At 44.3% G+C, this 22,405-nt stretch overlaps 1 protein-coding gene across 1 annotated transcript in view; it reads right to left on the bottom strand.

Moving 5' to 3' along the window:
• Positions 1-21,145, bottom strand: part of ASB18 (ankyrin repeat and SOCS box containing 18) — a 62,909-nt gene extending 41,764 nt beyond the window's left edge. Inside the window, exon 1 of the mRNA XM_060107396.1 lies at positions 20,941-21,145. Coding sequence (XP_059963379.1) covers positions 20,941-21,145 — 205 coding nt within the window. The remainder of the gene's footprint in view (positions 1-20,940) is intronic.
• Positions 21,146-22,405: the final 1,260 nt, after the last annotated feature.

Below are 22,405 nucleotides of genomic sequence, written 5' to 3'. Positions count from 1 at the left end.
CCCTATGTTCATAGCAGCACTATTTACAATAGCCAAGACATGGAAACAACCTAAACGTCCATCGACAGATGAATGGATAAAGAAGATGTGATCTAGCTATCATCTATCTATCTATCTATCTATCTATCTATCTATCTATCTGTCTATCTATCTATCTACCTATCTATCATGGACTATCACTCAGCCATAAAAAAGAATGAAATAATGTCATTTGCAGCAACATAGATGGATCTAGAGATTATCATACTGAAGTAAGTCAGACAGAGAAAGACAAATATGATATCACTTATATGTAGAATCTAAAAAAATGATAAAGATGAACTTATTTACAGAACAGAAATAGACTCACACACATAGAAAATAAACTTATGGTTACCAAAAGGGAAAGCGGGGGAGGGAGGGATAAATTGCGAATTTGGGATTAATAGATACACACTACTATATATAAAATAGATGAACAACAAGGACCTACTATAGTACAGGGAACTATGTTCAATATCTTGTAATAACCTATAATGGAAAAGAATCTGAAAAATAATATATATATATTCATATATATATATATATATATATATATATATATATATATATATATATATATATATAACTGAGTCAATTTGCTGTATACCTGAATCATTGTAAATCAACTATACTTCAATGGAAAGTTTTTTTAAAAATTAATAAGGTCACTTCTTTCTTATAACATAGATAGAACACAATTCTCATATATTTTTTCCAATTCTTGTTTTTCCCCTGCTAGGAAGCTGGGATTGGCCAGTGCAGTTGGCCAACAGGATCCTGTGCCACGTCTATGTGACTTACAATAAAAAATGTGACCAGAGGCTAGAGGGAGGAAGGAGAGTTGGGAGGGCACTGCCTGGACCAGCAAAGGGAGTGGAGCATGTGCCCAGGAGACGTAGGCACAGAGGCTCCAGGGGAGGGAGGTGTGAATATCAGTAGCCACCATCCTCTCAGTGCCAGCGGGTAGCCCAGGGATCATGGGATCCATTGCTCTGTGGTGTTGCATTCAAACAGCATAGAGACAACAGGAGAAAAGACCTGATGTCAAGGGTTAGGGCTCACGAGGCAGCACCTCTTTGGTCAGAGCTGGACTTCGAAAGCACCCTCTTGTCCCATGTCCCTCTCTCTCACTCTCATTCACTCCCCAAAGCTGACCCCTGACCACTCCATGCCTATCTCTAAGTCCCTCTAAATCCTGAGCAGGATCTCTCAGAGTAATCTGGCCCCTGGGTTGCCCTTTTCATTGAGATTTTCCACAAAAGGGGGACCCAGCAGAATACCCTTGACCTTTCTTAGCAAGGCTTGCAGTAAAGAGTGGAGGGGAGATTGGATGCACTTATGATTTAATAAAGATGCTTTACCCTTATCATAGACTTGATTTGCAGGCATAACTGTATTACACGGGCTGACCCAAGGTCTGGAGCTTCCCCCAAATGGTAAAACCCACATCTTCTCTACTGAAGGGAGCTGCAGGGTGCTGGGATGGGAGAGGTGTAGCCTCTGCTCATCTGTGATGCTTTGTGCAAGCGGATAAGTGGTGTTGAGAGTGCCTCAAAGGCTGAAGGGCTCACGTTGGTGAAGACAGTCTAGGGGCTGGGGGTGTCCCAGAACACTGCTGAGTGCTATGGAAAATGCAGTGGTAAAGATTATGCAGACCATGTGTGCAAGGAGCATGCAGCCTTTATCAGACACAAGAGACAAGAGCATACGGAGAATGACAAACAGCAACACTACGGAGACCATTTCCTTTCTGGAACGTCCACTAGAATAAAGTCATCTACTCTTGCCTCTTCATTCCATATTTTGTCATTGCTCTATTCATTTCAGTAACAGTATTAATTCTTTGGGTATTTCGTTTCTTTAAACATAGCCCTTCTGCCCTGTTATTTTCTCAGACTGATAGCTTGTAATTAGATACATTTCTGAAAGACTTTTCATATGCAACTATAATCCAGGATCCAACTGGAGCCTGTACTTTAAACTGGAGCATTCTTTTGTACCTGATACATGTTGTCATGGGCTATTTTTAAAAGGGGTGGGACCCTGGAGGTGAGTCCAGGGATAAGAGCCATTCCACCCTGTGTTCTATGCTAAATTTAGCTTTCCAAGTGTTATATTTGTCAACAGCACCCTAAATACTCAAGCTTGATTTCAGTGGGTAGGGGTAGTAGTCCAGCTTTAAAAAATAGCTTATGGTAGACAGAATTGGTTTCATGAGTAGGACATGAGGATTAGTTCTACATGGCAGCATGGCAGAGTTGTTGTTTTAAAGAACAAGAAGAGCTGTATGTGTGACTCTTACATTTAAAAAAAGCCAAGCAAAATAAAAACAAAACCAAGAAAACCCCCACAAATGGCTGAAAATCAACCCATTCATTCACCTATTTATTCAATAATCATTTGTGTAATATTATGTTCTAGGGTGTGCTATTAGGTTTGGGGGATTCAGAGACAAAAAATATAACACATTTACTCTCAGGGAACACATAGAGTTCTGGCCACAGCAATTAGGCAAGGAAAAGAAATAAAAGGCATTCAAATTGGAAAGGAAGAAGTAAAACTGTCACTATTTGCAAATGACATGATACTATATACAGGAAAGACCAAAGACTCTTCCAAAAAAATACTAGAACTAATAAAAGCATTCACTAAAGTTGCAGGATACAAAATTAATATATAGAAATCTGTTGCATCTCTATTCACTAATAATGAACTATCAGAAAGAGAAATGAAGAAAACAATCCCATTTACATTTGCATCAGGAAGAATAAACTTACCTCAGGAGGTAAAAGACCTGTACTCAGAAAACTGTAAGGCATTGAGGAAAGAAATTGAAGGTTACACAAACAAATGGAGAGACATTTGGTGCTCATGGATTAAAAGAATCAATATCATTGAAATGTTCTACTACCCAAAGCAATCTATAGATTCAATGCAAACCACATGAAAATAACAATGACATTTTCCACAGAACTAGAAAAAATAATCTTAAAATTTGTATGGAACCACAAAAGACCTCAAACTGCCAAAGCAATCTTGAGGAAGGAGAACAAAGCTGGAGATATCACACTCTCAGACTTGAAACTATACTACAAAAACTATACTAATTAAAACAGTATGGTACTGGCACAAAAATAGACACATAGATCAGTGGAACAGAATAGAGACCCCAGAAACAAACACATATGGTCAATGAATCTACAACAAAGGATGAAAGAATATATGATGGAGAAACATCTCTTCAATATATGATGTTGGGAAAACTGGACAGCTACATGGAGAAGAATGAAACTGGACCACTCTCTTACACCATATGCAAAAATAAACTCAAAATTGATTAAAGACTTAAATATGACTTGAAGCCATAAAACTTCTAAAAGAAGACATAGGCAGTAACCTCTCTGACATCAGTCTTAGCAATATTTTTTTTGGGTATGTCTCCTAAGGCAAGGGTAACAAAAGCAAAAACAAACAAATGGGACCAATTCAAACTACAAAACTTTTGCACAGTGAAAAAAACCATCAACAAAACAAAAAGGCAACCTACTAAATGGAAGAAGATATTTGCCAATGATATGTCTGGCAAGAAGTTAACATCCAAAATATATTAAAAATGCATACAACTCAATATCAAGAAAACAAAAATCCAATTAAAATATGGGCAGGGGACCTGAACAGGTATTTTTCCAAAGAAGACATACTGATGGCCAACAGACACATGAAAAGATGCTCAACATCATTAATCATCAGGGAAATTCAAATCAAAACCACCATGAGATACCACCTCACACTTGTGAGAATGGCTATCACCAAAAATGGTCACAAATAACAAATGTTAATGAGTACATGGAGAAAAGGGAACCCTCGTGCACTGCTGGTGGGAATGTAAACTGGTGCAGCCACTGTGGAAAACTGTATGGAGCTAAAAATAGAACTACCATATGATCCAGCAATTCCACTTCTAGGTATTTATCTGAAGGAAAAAAAAACACATTAATTAGAAAAGATATATGTACCTCTATGTTCGTTGCTGCACTATTTACAACAGTCAAGATATGGAAGGAACTTAAGTGTTCATCCAGAGATGAATGGATAAAGAAGATGTGGTATGTATAAACAATGGAATATTAGTCAGCCATAAAAAGAATGAAATCTTGCTATTTGTGGCAACTTGGATGGCCTGGAGGCTATTATGCCAAGTGAAAGAAGTCAGACAGAGAAAGACACATATTGTAATATCTCACTTACATGTGGAATCCAAAAACAAAACAAAACAAAACAGAAACAGCCTCATAGATACAGAGAATAAGCTGGTGGTTGCCAAAGGGGAGAGAGGTTGAGGGGACAGGTAAAATAGCTAAGGGAGACTAAGAGGTACAAACTTCCAGCTAAATGATAAATACATCAAGGGAATGTAATAATACACACAGGGAATATAGTCAATAATATTGTAACAACTTTTTATGGTGACACATGGTAACTGGTCTTATTGTGGTGAACATTTCATAATGTATAAAGATACCGAATCACTGTTATACACCTGAAACTAATGTAATATTGTGTGTTAATCATAACTCAATAAAAAAAAGATCACACGGAAAAAAGCAGTGACCATAGGACCCCAACACACAGGAGTTCTTTATCTTCCTTCCCACCAGCTGAACGATGTCCTTTAGTTACGTGAGTAACACTGTTTGCTCACCCAGCTCTCTTGGTTGGGCTCCTCCTTTCCTGCTGCACACCAATTCTGCCCATCAACACCTTGCTTGGATCAAGCCATTTGTATCTAATTTTTATCATCCTCATCCTTCTCAGCTTGTTTAAAAGGCAATGCATAGCCTTCAAGATGTAACTCAAGTCTTATCTTCTCTGCCTACTTCAGTTCATATGAAAACTCAGTTTCTTCCAAGGGTGAATTTGTGTATGAAGTTGCTCCGCAATTGTCAAAATCTTTGAGAAACTGAGATAAAACAGAAGAAGGACCAGAAGACTAGTTTTATTTTCAAATAGGAAAAGAACTTGATTCTTCAAGTCTGAATTGACATCAGTTCTGGGCAAGGTGACTAAATGGATCATGAAAAGGATTGGTTGGGAATATGTAGAAAAGGAAGTGGGGGCACTTGGAGCTCTGTGGGTTACTAGGAAGAAGTGAGGGTGGACTCACAGAATTCTCTTTTGTGTCATGGTTATCTCATTAATATGCAAGGAGATGTAGGCATAGGTATGAATATTTCAACCTGTAATCGAAGGTTGAAAACCTTTTAGAGAAGATGGAAAAATATGGGTCTTTGTTTAGGAAAATATTGCTAAAAAGCTTGAACTGGAGAAATAATATACATGGTGCCTATAAAGCAGTGGCTCTAGAGTGGAATCACTGAGGAGCTTTAAAAACATTGATGCCTGGATCCCAGCCTGAGAGATTCTGATGTAATGGGCTGGAGGGGACAGCGTGGGCATCAGGATGGTTAGAAACTTTCCAGGTGCTTCTAACACGCAGCCAAGGTTGAGAACCATTGCTCACAAGGGAAGACCAGAATCTGTTTCCAGCCTGATACTGTATAATATGCTTACTGATGATTTGAGTGAACATGTGGACAAGTGGGTATCAGATTGGTGGGTGAAACCAACATCCCAGGTCCATAGGATCCTGTTGTCCTCGTGAATCACTTGGTTGAAATTGCCACTCACTGCCGTGGGTCCCCTCGTTTCTGGCACTAGAGGTTTCTCTTTCTTTTTTAAAAATTTTATTTATTTATTTATTTATTTATTTATGGCAGCGCTGGGTCTTCGTTGCTGCACGTGGGCCTTTCTCTAGTTGTGGCGAGAGGAGTCTCCTTTTTGTTGTGGTGCACAGGCTTCTCATTGTGGTGGCTTCTCTTGTTGCGGAGCATGGGCTCTAGGCACTTGGGCTCAGTAGTTGTGGCTCGAGAGCTCTAGAGCGCAGGCTCAGTAGTTGTGGTGCACGGGCTTCATTGCTCTGAGGCGCGTGGGATCTTCCCAGACCAGGGCTTGAACCCGTGTCCCCTACATTGACAGGCAGACTCCCAACCACTGCGCCACCAGGGAAGCCCCGAATTTTCTCTTTCTTGTTTTTAAGCTCAGAGGTAGCCGTGCTATGGATGTGGTGATGTTTATACCTAACTTTAGGTGGCCTAAGGGCAGCAAATTATTTGACATTATTTTAAAACCCGCAAAGCATGCCTGTATAGAGTAACTTGTGCCAGTTTGAGTTCCCTTACTCACTGGGACCCTTGGTTTTGTGTAACCCCGAGTCCTCCCTGGAACCCTGAACACCCCTGTGCTTTGCCTCCTCATGTTTCCCCACTTCTGTGTCTGCTCGAATGTGTGTGTTCTGTCCTGCCTGTGGCACAAAGTTAGCTCATTTAATTTTTTTTTTTTTTGGTTGGTTGGTTTGCTGTCAAGTTAGCCAACCAACAATATTACTTAGCGAGTTTGGTAAGTATACTGAGGATGTGAAGGGGTCTATCGCAGTTTGTACAGGCTTGTCCCACGAATCTCCTCCATCTCTGCTTCCCCTCTCTCTGGTGAAAACGCTGAAATCTTCCTCCCTGTTCTCCCTTTCAGTGCGGCTCCACACATTCTCAGGCCTTGCTAGTTTCAGCTTCAGCTTCAGGGAGCTGGTCAAGGAAATTCTTCTGAACAAATACAGTGCCCTTCTTGAAAGAGAGGGGTTCTGATGAATAAAATTTTCTCCACATCAATATGTTTAATACTTTTAGTGTTTCAGATGAAGTTTCAGATGGTACCTATTTGATGGAGGAACCTCATTTGTAAAGAAATTTAATTGCTGAGGCCTTTTATTGCAGAATGTGAAGTGAACTTTGGAGAAGACAAAATGCAAGCAGAAGAGGATACCCAACTTTTATCTGGATGATTCAGTGAACAGACTAAATCTCTCTATCTAGCTTGCTAGGTAGTCCACTAGATGTGAATATACTTTTTTTTTTAAACATCTTTATTGGAGTATAATTGCTTTACAATGGTGTGTTAGTTGCTGCTGTATAACAAAGTGAATCAGTTATACATATACATATATCCCCATATCCCCTCCCTCTTGCGTCTCCCTCCCACCCACGCCCCGTCCCACCCCTCTAGGTGGTCACAAAGCACCGAGCTGATCTCCCTGTGCTATGAGGCTGCTTCCCACTAGCTATCTATTTTACATTTGGTAGTGTACATATGTCCATGCCACTCTCTCACTTCGTCCCAGCTTACCCTTCCCCCTTCCCGTGTCCTCAAGTCCTGAATATACTTTTGTAAAGAATATTTTGGGGACTTATAAGCATAATGTTTTGCCCATGGGAGACACAAAAACTGGTTATCCATACCAAGTCTTGTAGCGTTGGTAGCTAACAAGAGGGAATTTTTGCAAAAAAAAAAAAAAAAAATCCACCTTCAAATGATAATGAGATATACAATTGGTAATGTTCAAATGGTAATTATTATTTTCATGTGATATCAGGATCTTTGCATCTTGCCATTGAATTGAATGATTTCCTTTTCCTCAGAAGCATCTGAGGATGTGCTCTGGTGATGTTCTTTGGAACAATCCAGCAGGGCCTGAAATGTGGGGCTGGTGTGTTTGTCACAGGGTCAGGCTGGTTATGCAGGGCCGTGACTGCCCATGTGTTTGGGCCACGAGGTAGAGTTTCCTTGTGCTTTTGGGAAAGGGCAACTGTGTGGATTCTTTCCTAGGCCATTGGGCAAATGTCTAGCTTCCTTCTGGGGTCAGGCGTCCAAGTAAATGGGTGCACTAGGGCAGGAAGTCATTCCCCTTGGGGACATGATGAGATTCTGATTACTTTCTCAAACAAACTAATGCATCCTGTTATCCAGATCAATATTCTGCTTCCTACCCGAATTGTTTCTGTAAATGGCCATGGACTAAATCCGACAGACTAAATTCAACGTTCCCACCGCCCGGCACTGGCCCCAGGTCTTACCGCGGATTTACTTTCACACCTTTTTTGACCCTCACTCTCCTTATTTAATTTCTAAAGCCCACTCCTCCTTCATCCCTACTCCCTGTAGCTTTTTAAAATTACAACAGTTTTTCAAACTTACGGTTACCAAAGGGGAAAGGTGGGGTGAGGGATAAATGAGGAATTTAATCTTAACATATATACACTATTACATACAAAATTGATAAACACTAAGGACCTACTGTATAGCACAGGGAACTATGTATACTCAATATTTTGTAATAACCTATATGGGAAAAGAATCTGAAAAAGAATATATATATACATGTATAACTGAATCACTGTGCTGTACACCTGAAACTAACACAACATTGTAAATCAACTATACTTCAATAAAAAAAAGAAAATACTACATAAGTGAAAGAAGCAATTCACACAAAAAAATTAAAACATTTTTTAAAAATAATAAGCTGAACCGGCATGTAAGGCTCTGCTTTTAAGAGCCCAGGACACACCCACCCACCCATTCACCAGAGTCAGTCACACAGACATTAACATCCCAAAATATTAACGTATCCTAACCTTCTCTCCAAATAACAATGTTAGCACAGCACACCTCATTTAACAAAACATTAAAACATTTTACTTCCTCAGATCAAGTGTATCTATTAATAATGAATTAAATTGTCTGTACTCATTTCACATTATTGAGAAATCTCATTCCCATCATGTGGAAGAGTACAATACTTGGGAAAACACCTTGCTAACTTATTTTCCTGACAGCGCTACCCAGCCTGGTGCAGATCCTGCAAAGCAACACGGTCACTTCTCATTACGAATGCCATCTCATCCAAAGGTCAAGTGCTGCTTTCATCAGGGCCCAGGAGGGCTTTTCCGGGAGCTCATAAGCAAAGGTGCCCTTGAGCACTGCCATCCTCTGTGGCTGAGCGGGAGATGGGGCAGCCCGGACCTCGGCAGGCACAGCCACGAGTAAACAGCCCTGGAAGGACACTTATAGACTCTGGTGATGGAGCTGGAAAGCATCTTATTGAAGTTCTCCCTGATAAAGTGATGAAGTTTCTTTACAACTGTCATGGGGATTTAATTACATGATAAAATTGCAGCTCCTGCCTCTTGAGACAAATTGCCTGTTCAGACTGATTGTTTTTTATGAATCTCACACAGGGAGCAAAATACTTCTCTCCTGAAGTTGGTTTGGTCCGATGGTTATGCCCTATCATCCTTTACTTCCCTTCTAGAAATGAGAAGTTTACTGGTCCTGTAGTTGAGGAGGGGGGGTGCTTCTGGTGGAGTCCTTTGGTTACTTTGCAAGTCTGCACTGAGCACAGCGAGCCCAGTGATGTCTGATGCATTTAAAGTTCATTGTCCTTATGTTTCGGTTTGCAAAGAATGAGAACTTTGAATTTCCAACAGAAAAATAGGAAAAGGGCATGATAAGAAATAGAAATGACCACTAAACATATACACAACATCCATTTTTACTCATTAGAAATGCAAGTTAAAAGAAGACATCTTTTTTGCCTATCCAATTGTGAAAGGTTTTTAAAAAATCAAGTTTTGGAGGTGTTTAGTGAAACTGATATTTTCAGAGTTTGCAGGTGGAAGGGTAAATTTCTATACATTTGGAATTATTCTGTATGGAGTGTACACATAAGGGGTATTTTTCAGGTACTAGAGGGCTATGGAGATTCAGAGTAGAAATCCTTGCCTTTAAAGAGGGTTACACTTTGTGGGAGAGACAGGCAAGGCAGTTGCTAGCTGACAAGTGGAGTGAGGTCACTGATCGATAGGGTTCCAGGTGTGAAGGTGAGAACGCATCAGGTAAGGTATCAGAGTGACAGGAAGTAGGGGTGGGACAGGCTTTCTCCGAAGGTGGCATCTGAGCTAAGCACACAGGGAACTGAAGGAAAAGATGGCTCCTGACCCCTGAGGGTGTATGTCTCCTCCTCTTGGCCTGTGGTGGGGGATGAGTGTCCCATTATTCTGGGCTGAGCAAGAGGCAGGCAGGCGTCCCTGGCCTCAGGGCTGTGTTGGTGGGACCCAGGGTGCAGTCTGGAAGGTGGGTGCTCGGGAGACCAGGCAGCGATCAGGCAGGCAGAGCGGGGATCTGGGGAGGATGCAAGCCGCAGAGAGTGGGTCTGAGGGATCAGAGCCAAGGTGCACAGCAGCCCAAGACCTTTGGTGGACACAGAGGTGTGCTGCCCAGACCCCACTGTTAGGGAGGACTTGTTGCCCCCGCTGTCTGCTCCTTCTGGGTCGAGAGGCGTCTCACTGCAGAATACGCTTCTCGAAGTGACAGATCCAGTGACTGATGGGTACCGGTAGACAGGTCCTGCCACTGTGACCCCATGTGGGAAAACCGTGATACGTGGATCAAGCTCCAAAGCTCCCCTTGGGGCTGGCCGAGGCATGGCGGGGCCTGGGTCACTGGTCAATCCCTCTTTCTCCCCTCCCCCTCGAAGGTGTGCATCCCCAGCAAATACCCTGCAAGGCAAACGGCACCCAACTGTGAACCCCGAGGCTCCTGGGCCACCTGGAAGGATGGGTGGGCACGTGAAGACAGGAGATCAGAGATGGCCTGCCCCAAGGCCAAGAGGAGAGAGAGGGCTTGGGGGTGTCACTGAGGCCTGGTTCGGACCAGGCTTTCTCAACCACATCAGGTGAAGGACAAAGGATTTTTTTTTTTTTGGTCCCAATTTGTCACAGAGTGATTCTCTTCCAAAATACAATTAATTACAAGAAAGAATAAAATGGAAAAAAGGGCATAATTACAAGTCCAGTAATCACACACGTGGGTATTATAATAATTGTCAAATTTCTGTCAACGTCTCTAAATGTTTACTGTCAATTTTCATGGCAAACACTTTGCAGAGCAACCCCTACTCCCCACTGAGCTATGAGTAGCATCTTTATTGATCAGAGTCCCAGGAGTACAGGGTGGGTGAAGGATGTGGGAGAGATGGTGGGGTGGGTTAGTTCACAGCACATCTTTTGGACTCTTGGACACCTGCTATGAAATTGGAACTGTACATTGTTGGACAGGGGTTGCCAAGCCTTTTTGTAAAGTGCCAGATAGATATTTTACGTTTTGTACGTTATATGGTCTTTGTGGCAACTACTCAGCTCTGCCATTGTAGCATGACAGCAGCTATGGACACTGTAAATGAATGAGCAGGGCCCTGTTCCAGTAAAACTTTATTTATAAAAACAGGTAGCCGGCCCTAGGGTCATAGTTTGCCGACCTTTGCTGTAGGCAGTAGGGAACGACTGCAGGCTTGTGAAAAGGAGAGTTACATGCACCCCCAAATAGGAAACTGTTATTGCGTCTTTTTCTCTGCATACCTTTTCCCCTCCCTTCACTGCAATGAAACGTGCTCTTTATTTTCAAGGCAACTTTGACTGAACAGCAGCCAACAGAGTGTCCAGATACCAGGCACACATTTGTCTCCTGTGTTGCCTATCCTGCTTTGGGTTTGCTAAACTTCTTGAATCTGTAAGTTTATATCTTTCATCCAATTTGGGAAATGTTTGGTAATTATTTCTTTAAATATTTTTTCTGCTCCATCCTCTTTCTTGGACATTAGTTGAATGTGTCAGAACTTCTATATTGTCCCACAGTCCCTGTTCATTTTATTTTCAATCGTTTTACTTTCTGTTCTTCAGGCTGGATACTCTCTATTGATCTGTTTTCAAATTCACTGACTCTTTCTCCCGTCATCTTTGATCTGCTGTTCAGTCCATTATTGACTTGAACAAGGCCAGCCCTGGCCTCAGGGGAGGTGGGGAAATGTTGTTTTTTCTCCAGCTGGGCACATGGTGTTGTCATAGGGACTTTATTGGTAAAGGAGGAGGGGGAGTGGGTGTGTGCAGCTAGCCATGACTCCTGGCACCAGTCTCTCCACCTCTATCCTTCCTACATATGTAGGAGTTTTTCATTTTTTTTCCAAATTAGATGATCTCATTCCATTGCTGAGTGGCTTCTCACTGCCTTTGCATATAAGTGTAAATGCCTATGTCTAGGATTTGTGGCCTCACACAATACAGTACAGTCTCAAAGTGCTTGCCCAGGTATTCCTCCCTCTCCCCTGACTAACACACCCTATTTCCAGCCAGGTCCTACTTCCCTGAGTGCAGACTGTGTGCTCCACATCTGCTCCCTTTGCTCCCTCAGTTTGGAATAACTTCCTTTCCATCCCAGCCTGTCAAGAACACGTTCGTCTTTCAAGGGCCAACCGAGGAGATTTTGTGTCCTCCATATGTTATTTGGTCTGTTAATATTTATTACACACCTACTATGTGCCAGGATGTGGTGATTAGGACAAGCCCAGACCCTGTTCAATATCCAGCTGTTGAATTTGGTATTTGGTACCAGGCTATAGGTAGTGCATTTGCCATTTCCAATTCGTTTCTTTGGAATGTTTATCCTCAGCAGAGTGCACCATTGCAGGAACCACCGTCATCCTTGAAAGGTAGAAAAGCCTCTTCCCTCTTATCCTCATTTCTTTTTGTTCTTTTGAAACTCTCCGGTGTGCTGGGGAGCGATGCTAATAGAAGTATGTCATCAGCATACATTATGTCTTTATTAGCCTGTTTCTCAATTTTGATTCTGAAAATATCCTGATTTAGCCTAATTGCAATTTCACTGTGTTCCTCAGGCAGTGACGGTTCATACTGGGGGAGCTGAGACTTGACCCTGTTGGATTTTTCTTCCTGTCCATATGCTTTGAAGCTGGACCATTAGCTCGAAGGCATATATCTCATCTCACCACAGCAATTCAACCTGCTCCTGGGGAAAAAGAGCCTAGGGTGTGTGTCTGGCAGAAAGCAAAGGAATAACTTCATTCTAGGTGGTGGGAGATATTTTTCTGAAGCTAAAACAAGGGCTGCTGCTGGAGCCATTTTATTCCTGAATAATTTAACTATATTCAAAGATAATCTGATGTTATTGTAGGAAAGTGTATTTCTAATAAACTCCACTTGATCTGGGTGAATCAATTCAGGCAGTGCATAATTGAGTCTGTTAGCAAGGACTTTAGCAAGATTTTTGCAATCAGCGTTAATTAAGAAGATGGGACAATAATTTGTGCATAATTCCGGATCTTTTCCTGGCTTGTGAATCAAAGTAATAAGAGCAATGCTCCGGCTGGTGGTGGGATGGTGTCATTAGGTGCTGATTTATAAGTACTTAGAAAGGTTTAATTTCATTTTGCTTCGAGCAGGGTCTCCCTGCCCCCACATGCTCTGATCAGGGCTGCAGCCGAGACGGCAGAGCTCTTGCCTCCCCATCCTTCCCTGTCATCACCGACCTCCTGCTCCCCATTTTTGTTTTTATTCTGCAGCCGAGTGCCCCATTCATTCATCCATGTTTTTTCTTAATACTCTTATTTGAATGATTTGAAGCGATGGACTCCATGCTATTGACGTTGTGTGTGTGTGTGTGTGTGTGTCTGAGGTAAAGTCGAGCGGTTGTCACAGCCTCAGTGGGGACATTTTTCATGGATCTTCCTGCCACACGTCTCTGGGTGGGTATGTGTCAAGAACCCTTGACTACAAGTCAGAAAACATACCCGGTTTGTGTGCTGCTCCTAACTGGCTGTTGCCCAGTAAGGGAACACATGTGAGCCTTGGTGTCCCCATCTGTAAAATGCAGCCATAGGACAATGACAGGCATTAAGGAGTACCAGGAAGAGCTCTGGATTTCTACCTCCTCCGGCTGTGGCATCTGAGGTGTGGAACTCACCCTCTCTGAGCCTCATTTTCCTCAGCCGGGAAAGTGGGAAAGACAATAGCCCTTGGGAAACGCATACCTAAGAGAAGTGCTCACTGCATGTGATTCCTCCATCTTCGCCCCGACTTGCGGTTGACTCCAGTGCTAACAAGCTCTGGTCTGTGGACTTAGTCTCCTAACAATCAGAACAAGGCTGGCCCTGTGCAAGGCGGCTGGTCTTTGGTGATTCGAGCTCGGAAACCAGCCTCCCACCAGGCGATACCCTCCCTGCCCATCTGGCCTGGAGCCAGTCGTTCCTTTGAGGTTGGGACCCAGTCTACACAGGCCTCTGCCAGGGTGCACGACACCTGAAGGTGTTGTGGCAACGGGGTTTTGTTAATCTCCATAAACACAAGTCGTTGTTCTTACAACCCTAGTTCATCCCTTTTGGAAACACGCTGAGAGATGACCCCACTGATCCCATATTTTTATTTTTTTATTTTATTTTTTTTTTGCAGTACGCAGGCCTCTCACTGTTGTGGCCTCTCCCATTGTGGAGCACAGGCTCCGGACGTGCAAGCTCAGCAGCCATGGCTCACGGGCCCAGCTGCTCCGTGGCACGTGGGATCCTCGCGGACCGGGGCACGAACCCGCGTCCCCCGCATTGGCAGGCGGACCCTCAACCGCTGTGCCACCAGGGAAGCCCCCATATTTTTAAATGAGGAAATTAGGGTTCATAGAGATGGACTGACCACACAGGTTCAAGGTTCAAGACCACTCGGTCTGTGGGAGAGCCAGGGTCACCTCACCGTTAATCTTTTGCTGTATCCATTACACCAGCAACGTACACACACTTGTCGTTGGTTCAAATGTGAGTGCTCCAAGGCAGGGGTTGTGCTTACTTAACCGACATTCAGCTGTTGGGTTTTCCGTGGGCGATGTTCCCCTCCGCACACAGGGACGAAGGGAGTAGGTGCACCTTGGATGGCACAGCGTGCTCAGCATCAAGCTGGTTGAATGAACGGTTAAATTCTGCCAACGGACCCACTGGGTCTATCTATGTCCATCCCACGATCACCCACACTCGTTCCCCACCTATACTTGCTGCTGGGTGAGATCTCTTAATAAAAACCCAATTAGTATTTCTTTAACTTGCTTCCAGATGCTTAAATACCACTACCCCAAACACACCACAATGCCTCTGGTTTTCTATTTCAATCAAGAATTCAAGTAGCATCTTGACTTGTATATAAGATATCAGCAGCCAGATCATGGAATGCTGACATCCTTAATAATAGCAATTAGTAATCAGTTGTTTCTTAAGTAGTTTGATTACGCCAGTTACCAAATTGTACAGTTGATGCATTTGGGGGGCAAGCGGGGTCTCGCCAACCCCCCCACCCTTCCCCCTCCATCCTTTCTCCCTTGCTGGGTGCTCACTGGTTAGTGGGCTGACAGGCATTGTGAAGAGGAGGGGATGAATAATGCCACTCTTGCTAATATTCAACAATAGAGACTTGCCTTTAGCAGAAAGTAGAATTGAATCTTTCTTTTCAGAAAGACTCATCCGAGTCATGTCTGTGGAAACGCAGTCTGTGTCCACCTGGGGGGAATGTTAGCAAAAGAGCTTGGCCAACCCATGCAGCCAGGGCACCCAGAGTTTGAGCCCTTATCAGGGCTAAGACCCTGAGCCAGGCTCCGGATACCAGGCAAGGGTCTTGATCTCGATGAGGCCATATTTGAGAATGAAATATTCAGTGGGTATAAAAATTAGCCCAGTGAGGGGGCTTCCCTGGTGGCGCAGTGGTTGAGAGTCCGCCTGCCGACGCGGGGAACATGGGTTCGTGCCCCGGTCCGGGAAGATCCCACATGCCGCAGAGTGGCTGGGCCCGTGATCCATGGCCGCTGAGCCTGCGTGTCCAGAGCCTGTGCTCTGCGACGCGAGAGGCCACAACAGTGAGAGACCCACGTACCGCAAAAACAAACAAAAAAACAAGCAAAAAAATTAGCCCAGCGAGGCTGTGTGTTTTGGAAACTGATGGAGACTGAGGGCTTTGTGCTCTTGTGGAGGGAAGTGGTTGTGGGTCTGTGGGTCGGGTGTGCAGGGGGGCCCTCTTGTGTGGGGTCTGGAAGGAGGGCATGGCCTAGGTGAACCGAGGAGTCAGGGGAGGTCCTGACACGCCCTGGGATTTGGGCATAACCTTCCTGGCAGGAAGGTTTTTGTTGGGAGGGGGTAGGTGGGAAAGATGGGGGAGCAGATTGTGGATGAGCTGGGGCCTCAGCTCTGTTCCCCTCATTACACACACACACACACACACACACACACACACAGGGAGAGAATGAAAGAGATTGCTGTGCCCCAGTCCCAGGCCTCGTTTGCAGGAGAGCAGGTGGCTTCACAAAGGCACAAGTGAGTTGCGTCTTTAGGGGAATCCTGATTGAGGACCACTCTTCCGCCTCGTGGCCAGGCAGGGAGGGTACCTTCTGCACTTTGACCCATTATCTGCTGGGGCTGAACTTTTAAGTTCCTTTGCCCTCTGCCCTCCTTAAGGCGACCGGTGTATACCTGAGGGGTTCTCCAGAGCAAGTCATTCCTGCCATTTTCTTGGCTGGTACCTCTTTTCCCTATGCCTTTATTGTGATGTGACATGGCTGCACAGAAATAAATAATACTTATTTTTTCTGCTCTATTTGGGGGAGTAATAAGCTCACACAAGCACGGGGATCTCGCTGAGAGAAGCAAGGTCCTTGTATATTTATGTTGACAAGCAGAAAGAATTGTTACTTTTCTTCTTCTTATTTTTGCAAATTGTCATCTTGTGAACAATGCTCAGCGTTCTTTGAACAAGCGTTGTCCTTGGGATGGACAACTTTTCCTCCCCTTTCCCGGAAAAGCCTTTCTAGCCTGACCTTCGGCTTTGCCTCCTCCTGGCCGGGGTGGGCACCTGCAGCCTCTGCCCCTCGGCGGGCCCGGCCCGGTCTCCTTGGTCATCATCATCCTGTCATCTTCACCCTCCTCCTCAGGAGGACTGAAATTCCAGTATCCATTCCCAATGTGGGCTTCCCTTCAAGGGGCTGCTACAAGTTCTGACCCCTCTGCACGCATTCTAAAGACCCCACGTGTATGTCTGAACGCAAACAGCTCTTGCTCCTCTCAGGGCTGTTCCCCCATGACTCACAATTACCCCTCGAGAAAGAGCCCATTCACTCTCATACTCAGGAAAAAGGAAGCCTCGCTCCATTTTAGGCTGAGACAGTGAGACTTTGGGATCATGGCCTCAGAGAAGCCTGGAGATGGAAGGGACGTCAACAGTGATCTGAGCCAGCATTGCCCAAGGCGCATCTGCAAACCACCCGACCCCCTGGTGGTGGTGAAGCCATAGCGAGCCTTTAACCTGCCCTTGCGTATTCTCTGACAGCGTGGTTCTCCAGGGACCTCTCCCGTGGAGCTTTGCTCAGGGACCTCTGCTTGGGAATCACTAATGGAATCTCATGAACTAGTTAATAAGTAAAGGCACTGGCTCAGAGAGGGGAAAGTGACTTCCCTGAGGCCACACAGCTCATTGGTGGCAGAGTCCAAGCTTCCCTCTGGAGCGTCTCACTCCAAGGCTACTTGAGGCACCTGATAGCCTACCTGTGATGACACAGGCTGGACTCTGAACTCCTGGGAGGCGGTCCTGTGTGTTATTCCTGTTTCTAGTCTCCCCTCGTTACTGCCAGGCTCACAGCAAAGGCGCAGACACTGTCACAATCACAGAGCCCCCTGATTTCTGTCTGGATTGGTGGCACCGTCCTCCACTCACCCCCAACCCCTTCCCAGCATTTCTCAGCTTTGTCATTTCTCGCCTTTATCTCTGTGTCTACCCCACTCTCTTGGTTTAGACCCTGTCATCTCTCACTTGGGTGACTGCTTTCAATCACCTCCTAACTAGATCTTGTTTCCTAACCTTTCTTGTTTCCTTCAAATCCTACTCTCACGTTAGCCAGAGAGGCGCCCCCCAAATGCAGGTGTGAGCGTGCTGCATCTCTACCCCTGTTTCAAGCCCAGCCTGCTTCTCCCGCAATAAAATCATTGGTAACAGTATGTGCCCTAAGGTCACAGGCTTAATCATTCAGTTACCATCATCCTGAAACAAAAACAACCCGAACAAGCCCAAGTCCTGACAAGATGTCAGCAGCATTGACCTGTTCTTGCCCTTCTGAATTGCACCATTCGACAGGGAGAAGTAGATACGGATGTGATTTAGAACATACAGGTTCTTCGTGGGAGGGAACGGGACACTCTTAACACAGATTTCACTGGTTTCAAGTGTTTAGTAAAGTGGTGGGGACAGTAAAGATGGTGCAGGGCAATTAGTAATGTGAAAAGAAATGATATTTTATTTTTTGTTGGAAAGACTAGATTTTTATCTTGGATTAATAAAAAATATGTTATTAATACTGAAAGAAAAATACTATCACATCATTAGCTTTTCACGTAGTTCATTTAAAATAGTAAGATGTTACCTGTAATTTATATTAATGTGTAGCACTGATGACATGTCCTACTGTGAAAACACTTATGCTATTTAATAAATGAATCTAAAGAACAGATTAGGGCTGTTGTTAAAGGACAAGAAATGATATTTTAACTCAGGGGCTCCAAATACACAAATCCCCAACCTGCTGGGAAGGGTCTGTAAAAGGGGCTGTGATAAGCGGGCACTTGCTCCAGTCAGAATCCCAGCAGAAAGCAGACGGCGCAACTCCAGGGCGTAGCAAAGGCGGGGAGGGCTAGGGGAGCCAGCTGGGGTCCCCAGGACCACCGTGGGAGCCCCCCTCCCTGTGTCTGAAGGGGCAAGGAGGGAGGTAGGAGGTGCCACCCAGGAGCTGAGCCTTCAGCCCAATGGTGAAGCCAAATCACAGCGATGATCTGGCAGGGAGGGGTCCCCAGAGCAAATACCCTCCGCTCCCCGCTCCTTGCAGCACCTTGTGTTAGCTACACCCAGTGGGGGTCAGAGAGCATGGGCCAGGATGATGTGGTTCGTAAGAGCACCTCATGGGCAGGCACTGGGCAGGGGGCAGGGGGCAGGGTGGGTCTGGAGTGCACATGCAAAATGTAGAGTTCAACACTCCTGGCCAAAGCGCAGTTTAGGATTTCAAAGTCCCCTCTGCACCCCAGGGCAGGCTCCTGGATTGTTGCGTGTACCAGGTGCTGTCTTGGTGAGGACCCCCGCCCATCCAGGCAGGGCTAAGGTCTGAAGAGAGGTGTGGTGCTCTCTGGGCTCATGCCTCCTGGGCCGTCACCCTGATGGGGGCCCCAGATATTAGGAAAACCAAGGAAAAGAAGAAGCAGGAGCTGGTTTCTCCCTAAAGCCTTCTGCAGCTTGTTTACACCACCAGTGAGAGGCAGCGCTGGGCGTGCACCCACATCACGGGGGACTAGAGGGGTGGTCACCCCCTTAGAAGTCCCAGTCCCTGAACTGTCCCATCATCACATTAAAGCTCCACTCGCCCGCACCGATGTCCCAGGCACGTTCCCTTTTGGTGTCCTTCCTGGATGTGTGAGCATGTGTTTGTGCACGTGTGTGTTTGTGCCTTGTGTGTGCAATGGAACACGTGTGTGCATGCACTCACATGTGTTGGGAAGGAGTCTGTCTAGTGGGGGGAGGGGAGCCCTGAACATTCCTTAGGAGTCAAGACTAACGTTGTGGAGGGCACATCTGACAAGCTAGAATTAGCACGATGCAATGAAAAGTTAAGCTCTGGTCAGGGAAATCATTTTCAGCAAATATGACGACGGGATTATATACATGTTATGTGAAGGAGACCTACAAAATGACCAAAAAGGTATGAAGAAATGAGGAGATATTGCCCAAGGACCTGACTAGACAAGGATCCACACGTAAAAAGGTCTACAAAGAAAACCCAAACCCTACAGATAAGACTTGGTTCTGAGCAGTAAAGAAACGATGGGGGGAAGGGGAAGCTGGGAAGAAGTGAGAGAGAGGCATGGACATATACACACTACCAAATGTAAAATGGATGGCTAGTGGGAAGCAGCTGCATAGCACAGGGAGATCAGCTCTGTGCTTTGTGACCACCTAGAGGGGTGGGATAGGGAGGGTGGGAGGGAGACGCAAGAGGGAGGTGATAGGGGGACATATGTATATGTATAACTGATTCACTTTGTTATACAGCAGAAACTAACACAACATTGTAAAGCAATTATATTCCAATAAAGATGTCTAAAAACAAACATAAAAGGATGGGCGAGCAGGCAGTGGAGAATGACCAGAGCACACTTACTAAATTGGAGATTTAAATATGAATATTAACCACCCATAATGTTCAGGGTGTGACGTGACACACACTCACTACAGGAGGAATAGAAATCCTTTCAGAAAACAATTTGGAAAATTTGTTATCCTTGTCCCAGTAATACAGCTCCTAAGAATTTATCCTAAGGACAGAACCCTGAATAAGAAAAAAGTATATGAATGCTAATAAAGACACTAATTATAGCATTACTGATAGCAGTAAAAATGTAAACACATAGCCCCCTCTTGTAGGCATTTGGTTTAAGTATTTTGTCGTTAATCACCTCAATAGGTGATTGAAATTAAGGAGACATGTAGCAATATGGTAAGTACTTTAGGTGTATTAACTCAACAGAACAGAACGCAAACCTATTATCTACCACACGGTTATAAGTAGAGGAAATTTACACATGCAAATAGACTAGCTTGGAGAAAAGTGGAGAAATGAAAAGAGGTGCTGGGCCGGGATGGTGGTGCCACGGTTTAATTTTTCTCTTTTTAAATTTTTTGTATTGTACTTTAATTGTTGCCTATGTAACATACTGTGTGTATATATATGTGTGTGTATGTGTATATATATAGACATATAGTATATATCATAGTATAGATCTATATATCATAGGATATATATACATATTTACTGTGTATATATTTACATAGTATATATATAAATTTACTATGTACTGTATAGTAAATACAGTAAATATGTGTATATGTATATGCTATGATATATATATACTATGACATATACTATGTATCCATATATGGATATATAATAGGTACATGTATATATACAGTAAATGCAGCATGTGCGTATGTATATAAATAAGAATCATACAGCTGGGCACGTATCATTCGCCTTTTTCAACCATTTGCCCTTCCACCCCCGAATGTTCCCCACCCCGACCCCGTGCACACGATGGGGAAGCAGCGGATTCATCGCAGTTACCTAGGAGCACCCCGGGGGGCAGCTGGGCCGAGGGGTCCTTCATCCAGTCGTCGTTGGCCAGTTCTATCAGGGCGTCCACGTGCCGAACTTCAGTGCAGATCAAATCCCTCACTCTCACCTCATCCCTGGCTTCCAGGGCTGACTTCAATCTATTTACGAAATTCGAGTTGACCGGGTAATCGGGAAGGCAATCAGAGATGGACATTGTGATGTCGTTTGTGTGTTGACCAAACTGCTCTTCTTCCTAACTGAGTCCAAAGTCAGCAGCTGGGCGGAGAGGGCTGCGGGCGTGTCTATAAATAGAAGAAACGTGGCTCCAGTTACAGCCCTGGGAACGGCCGCCCGCCAGCTGTCCTCCCCACCCCCTTCCTCACAGGGAGATGGGAATTAATCTCCCCAAGGCCTCACTTAAGGATCATTCTAGAGACGGGGGCAGTAGACCTGTTTGTGAGTGGGAGAAGCCGAGGGGACAGCGTTTTTTTTAAAAAAATCTCTTGTCGGTACTGCTGATCAACATCTTCTTTTATCAAAGTGTGACTGTGTCCTGAAACTTTAAAATCCTTTTCCGGAGCCTGGGCTTGCAACCTCTGTTCTGTTGAAAGGAACATACTGTAACGTTCTACACCACGTATTCCTCCTTCACTTCATCTAAAAAGAGAGTCTGGTTAACTATAAATTGGACATGCCTTGAAATTGAGAATGCAGGGAAATCTTTGGTTTCCAAATTCAGGATGGACTGGCTGGTCTCGAGAAGACAAAAGCATCACATAAGTGAACCCAAAAAGTAACCGAAGTATTAGCAGCAGCCTCTGTTCTTCTTAAGACTGCTAACTTTGGCTTAAAGCACCCAATTCCATGCCCCGTGGAAGTGCAAAGCACTGATGTTGGTTTCTGTGCATTCCTGTGGGGTAGTGGACTTTTTTTCCATAACCTCTGTCTCTAGTGGTCCTGTATCTCCCCACCTGAACCTGGGCACAAAACACAGCTGCTCCAGCAGCACCTGTATGCTGTAATGACCTGAGGGGCCCAGGCTATGCCATTTAGCTTAAAAATTAATTTTTGGATTATTAAAATTGAAATACATTGAACATATAACACTGTGTAAGTTTGAGGTGTACGTCATGTTGATTTGATGCATTTATATATTGTAACATGATTGCCATTGTACTGTTAGCTAACACCTCTATCATGTTGCAGAATTATGACTTCTTTTTTTTTTGTGGTGGGGATAATTAAGTTTTCTTCGTGTCTTAGAAAGTTTGATGTTCATAATACAATATTGTTGCCTGTAGACACTATACTGTGCATTAGATCTCCAGGACTTATTTACCTGATGGGTGCAAGTTTGTGTCCTTCAATGACATCTCTCCTCTTTCCTCACATAGCTTTATTTTTTTTAAGTTTAAAATTTGAAAAATTAAAAATAAATTTTAAATTGAAGTATAGTTGATTTATAGTGTGTTAT

The sequence above is a fragment of the Mesoplodon densirostris genome, chromosome 8 (assembly GCF_025265405.1).
Source record: "Mesoplodon densirostris isolate mMesDen1 chromosome 8, mMesDen1 primary haplotype, whole genome shotgun sequence".
Lineage (NCBI taxonomy): Eukaryota > Metazoa > Chordata > Mammalia > Artiodactyla > Ziphiidae > Mesoplodon > Mesoplodon densirostris.
This window is presented reverse-complemented; position numbering and strand designations above follow the sequence as displayed.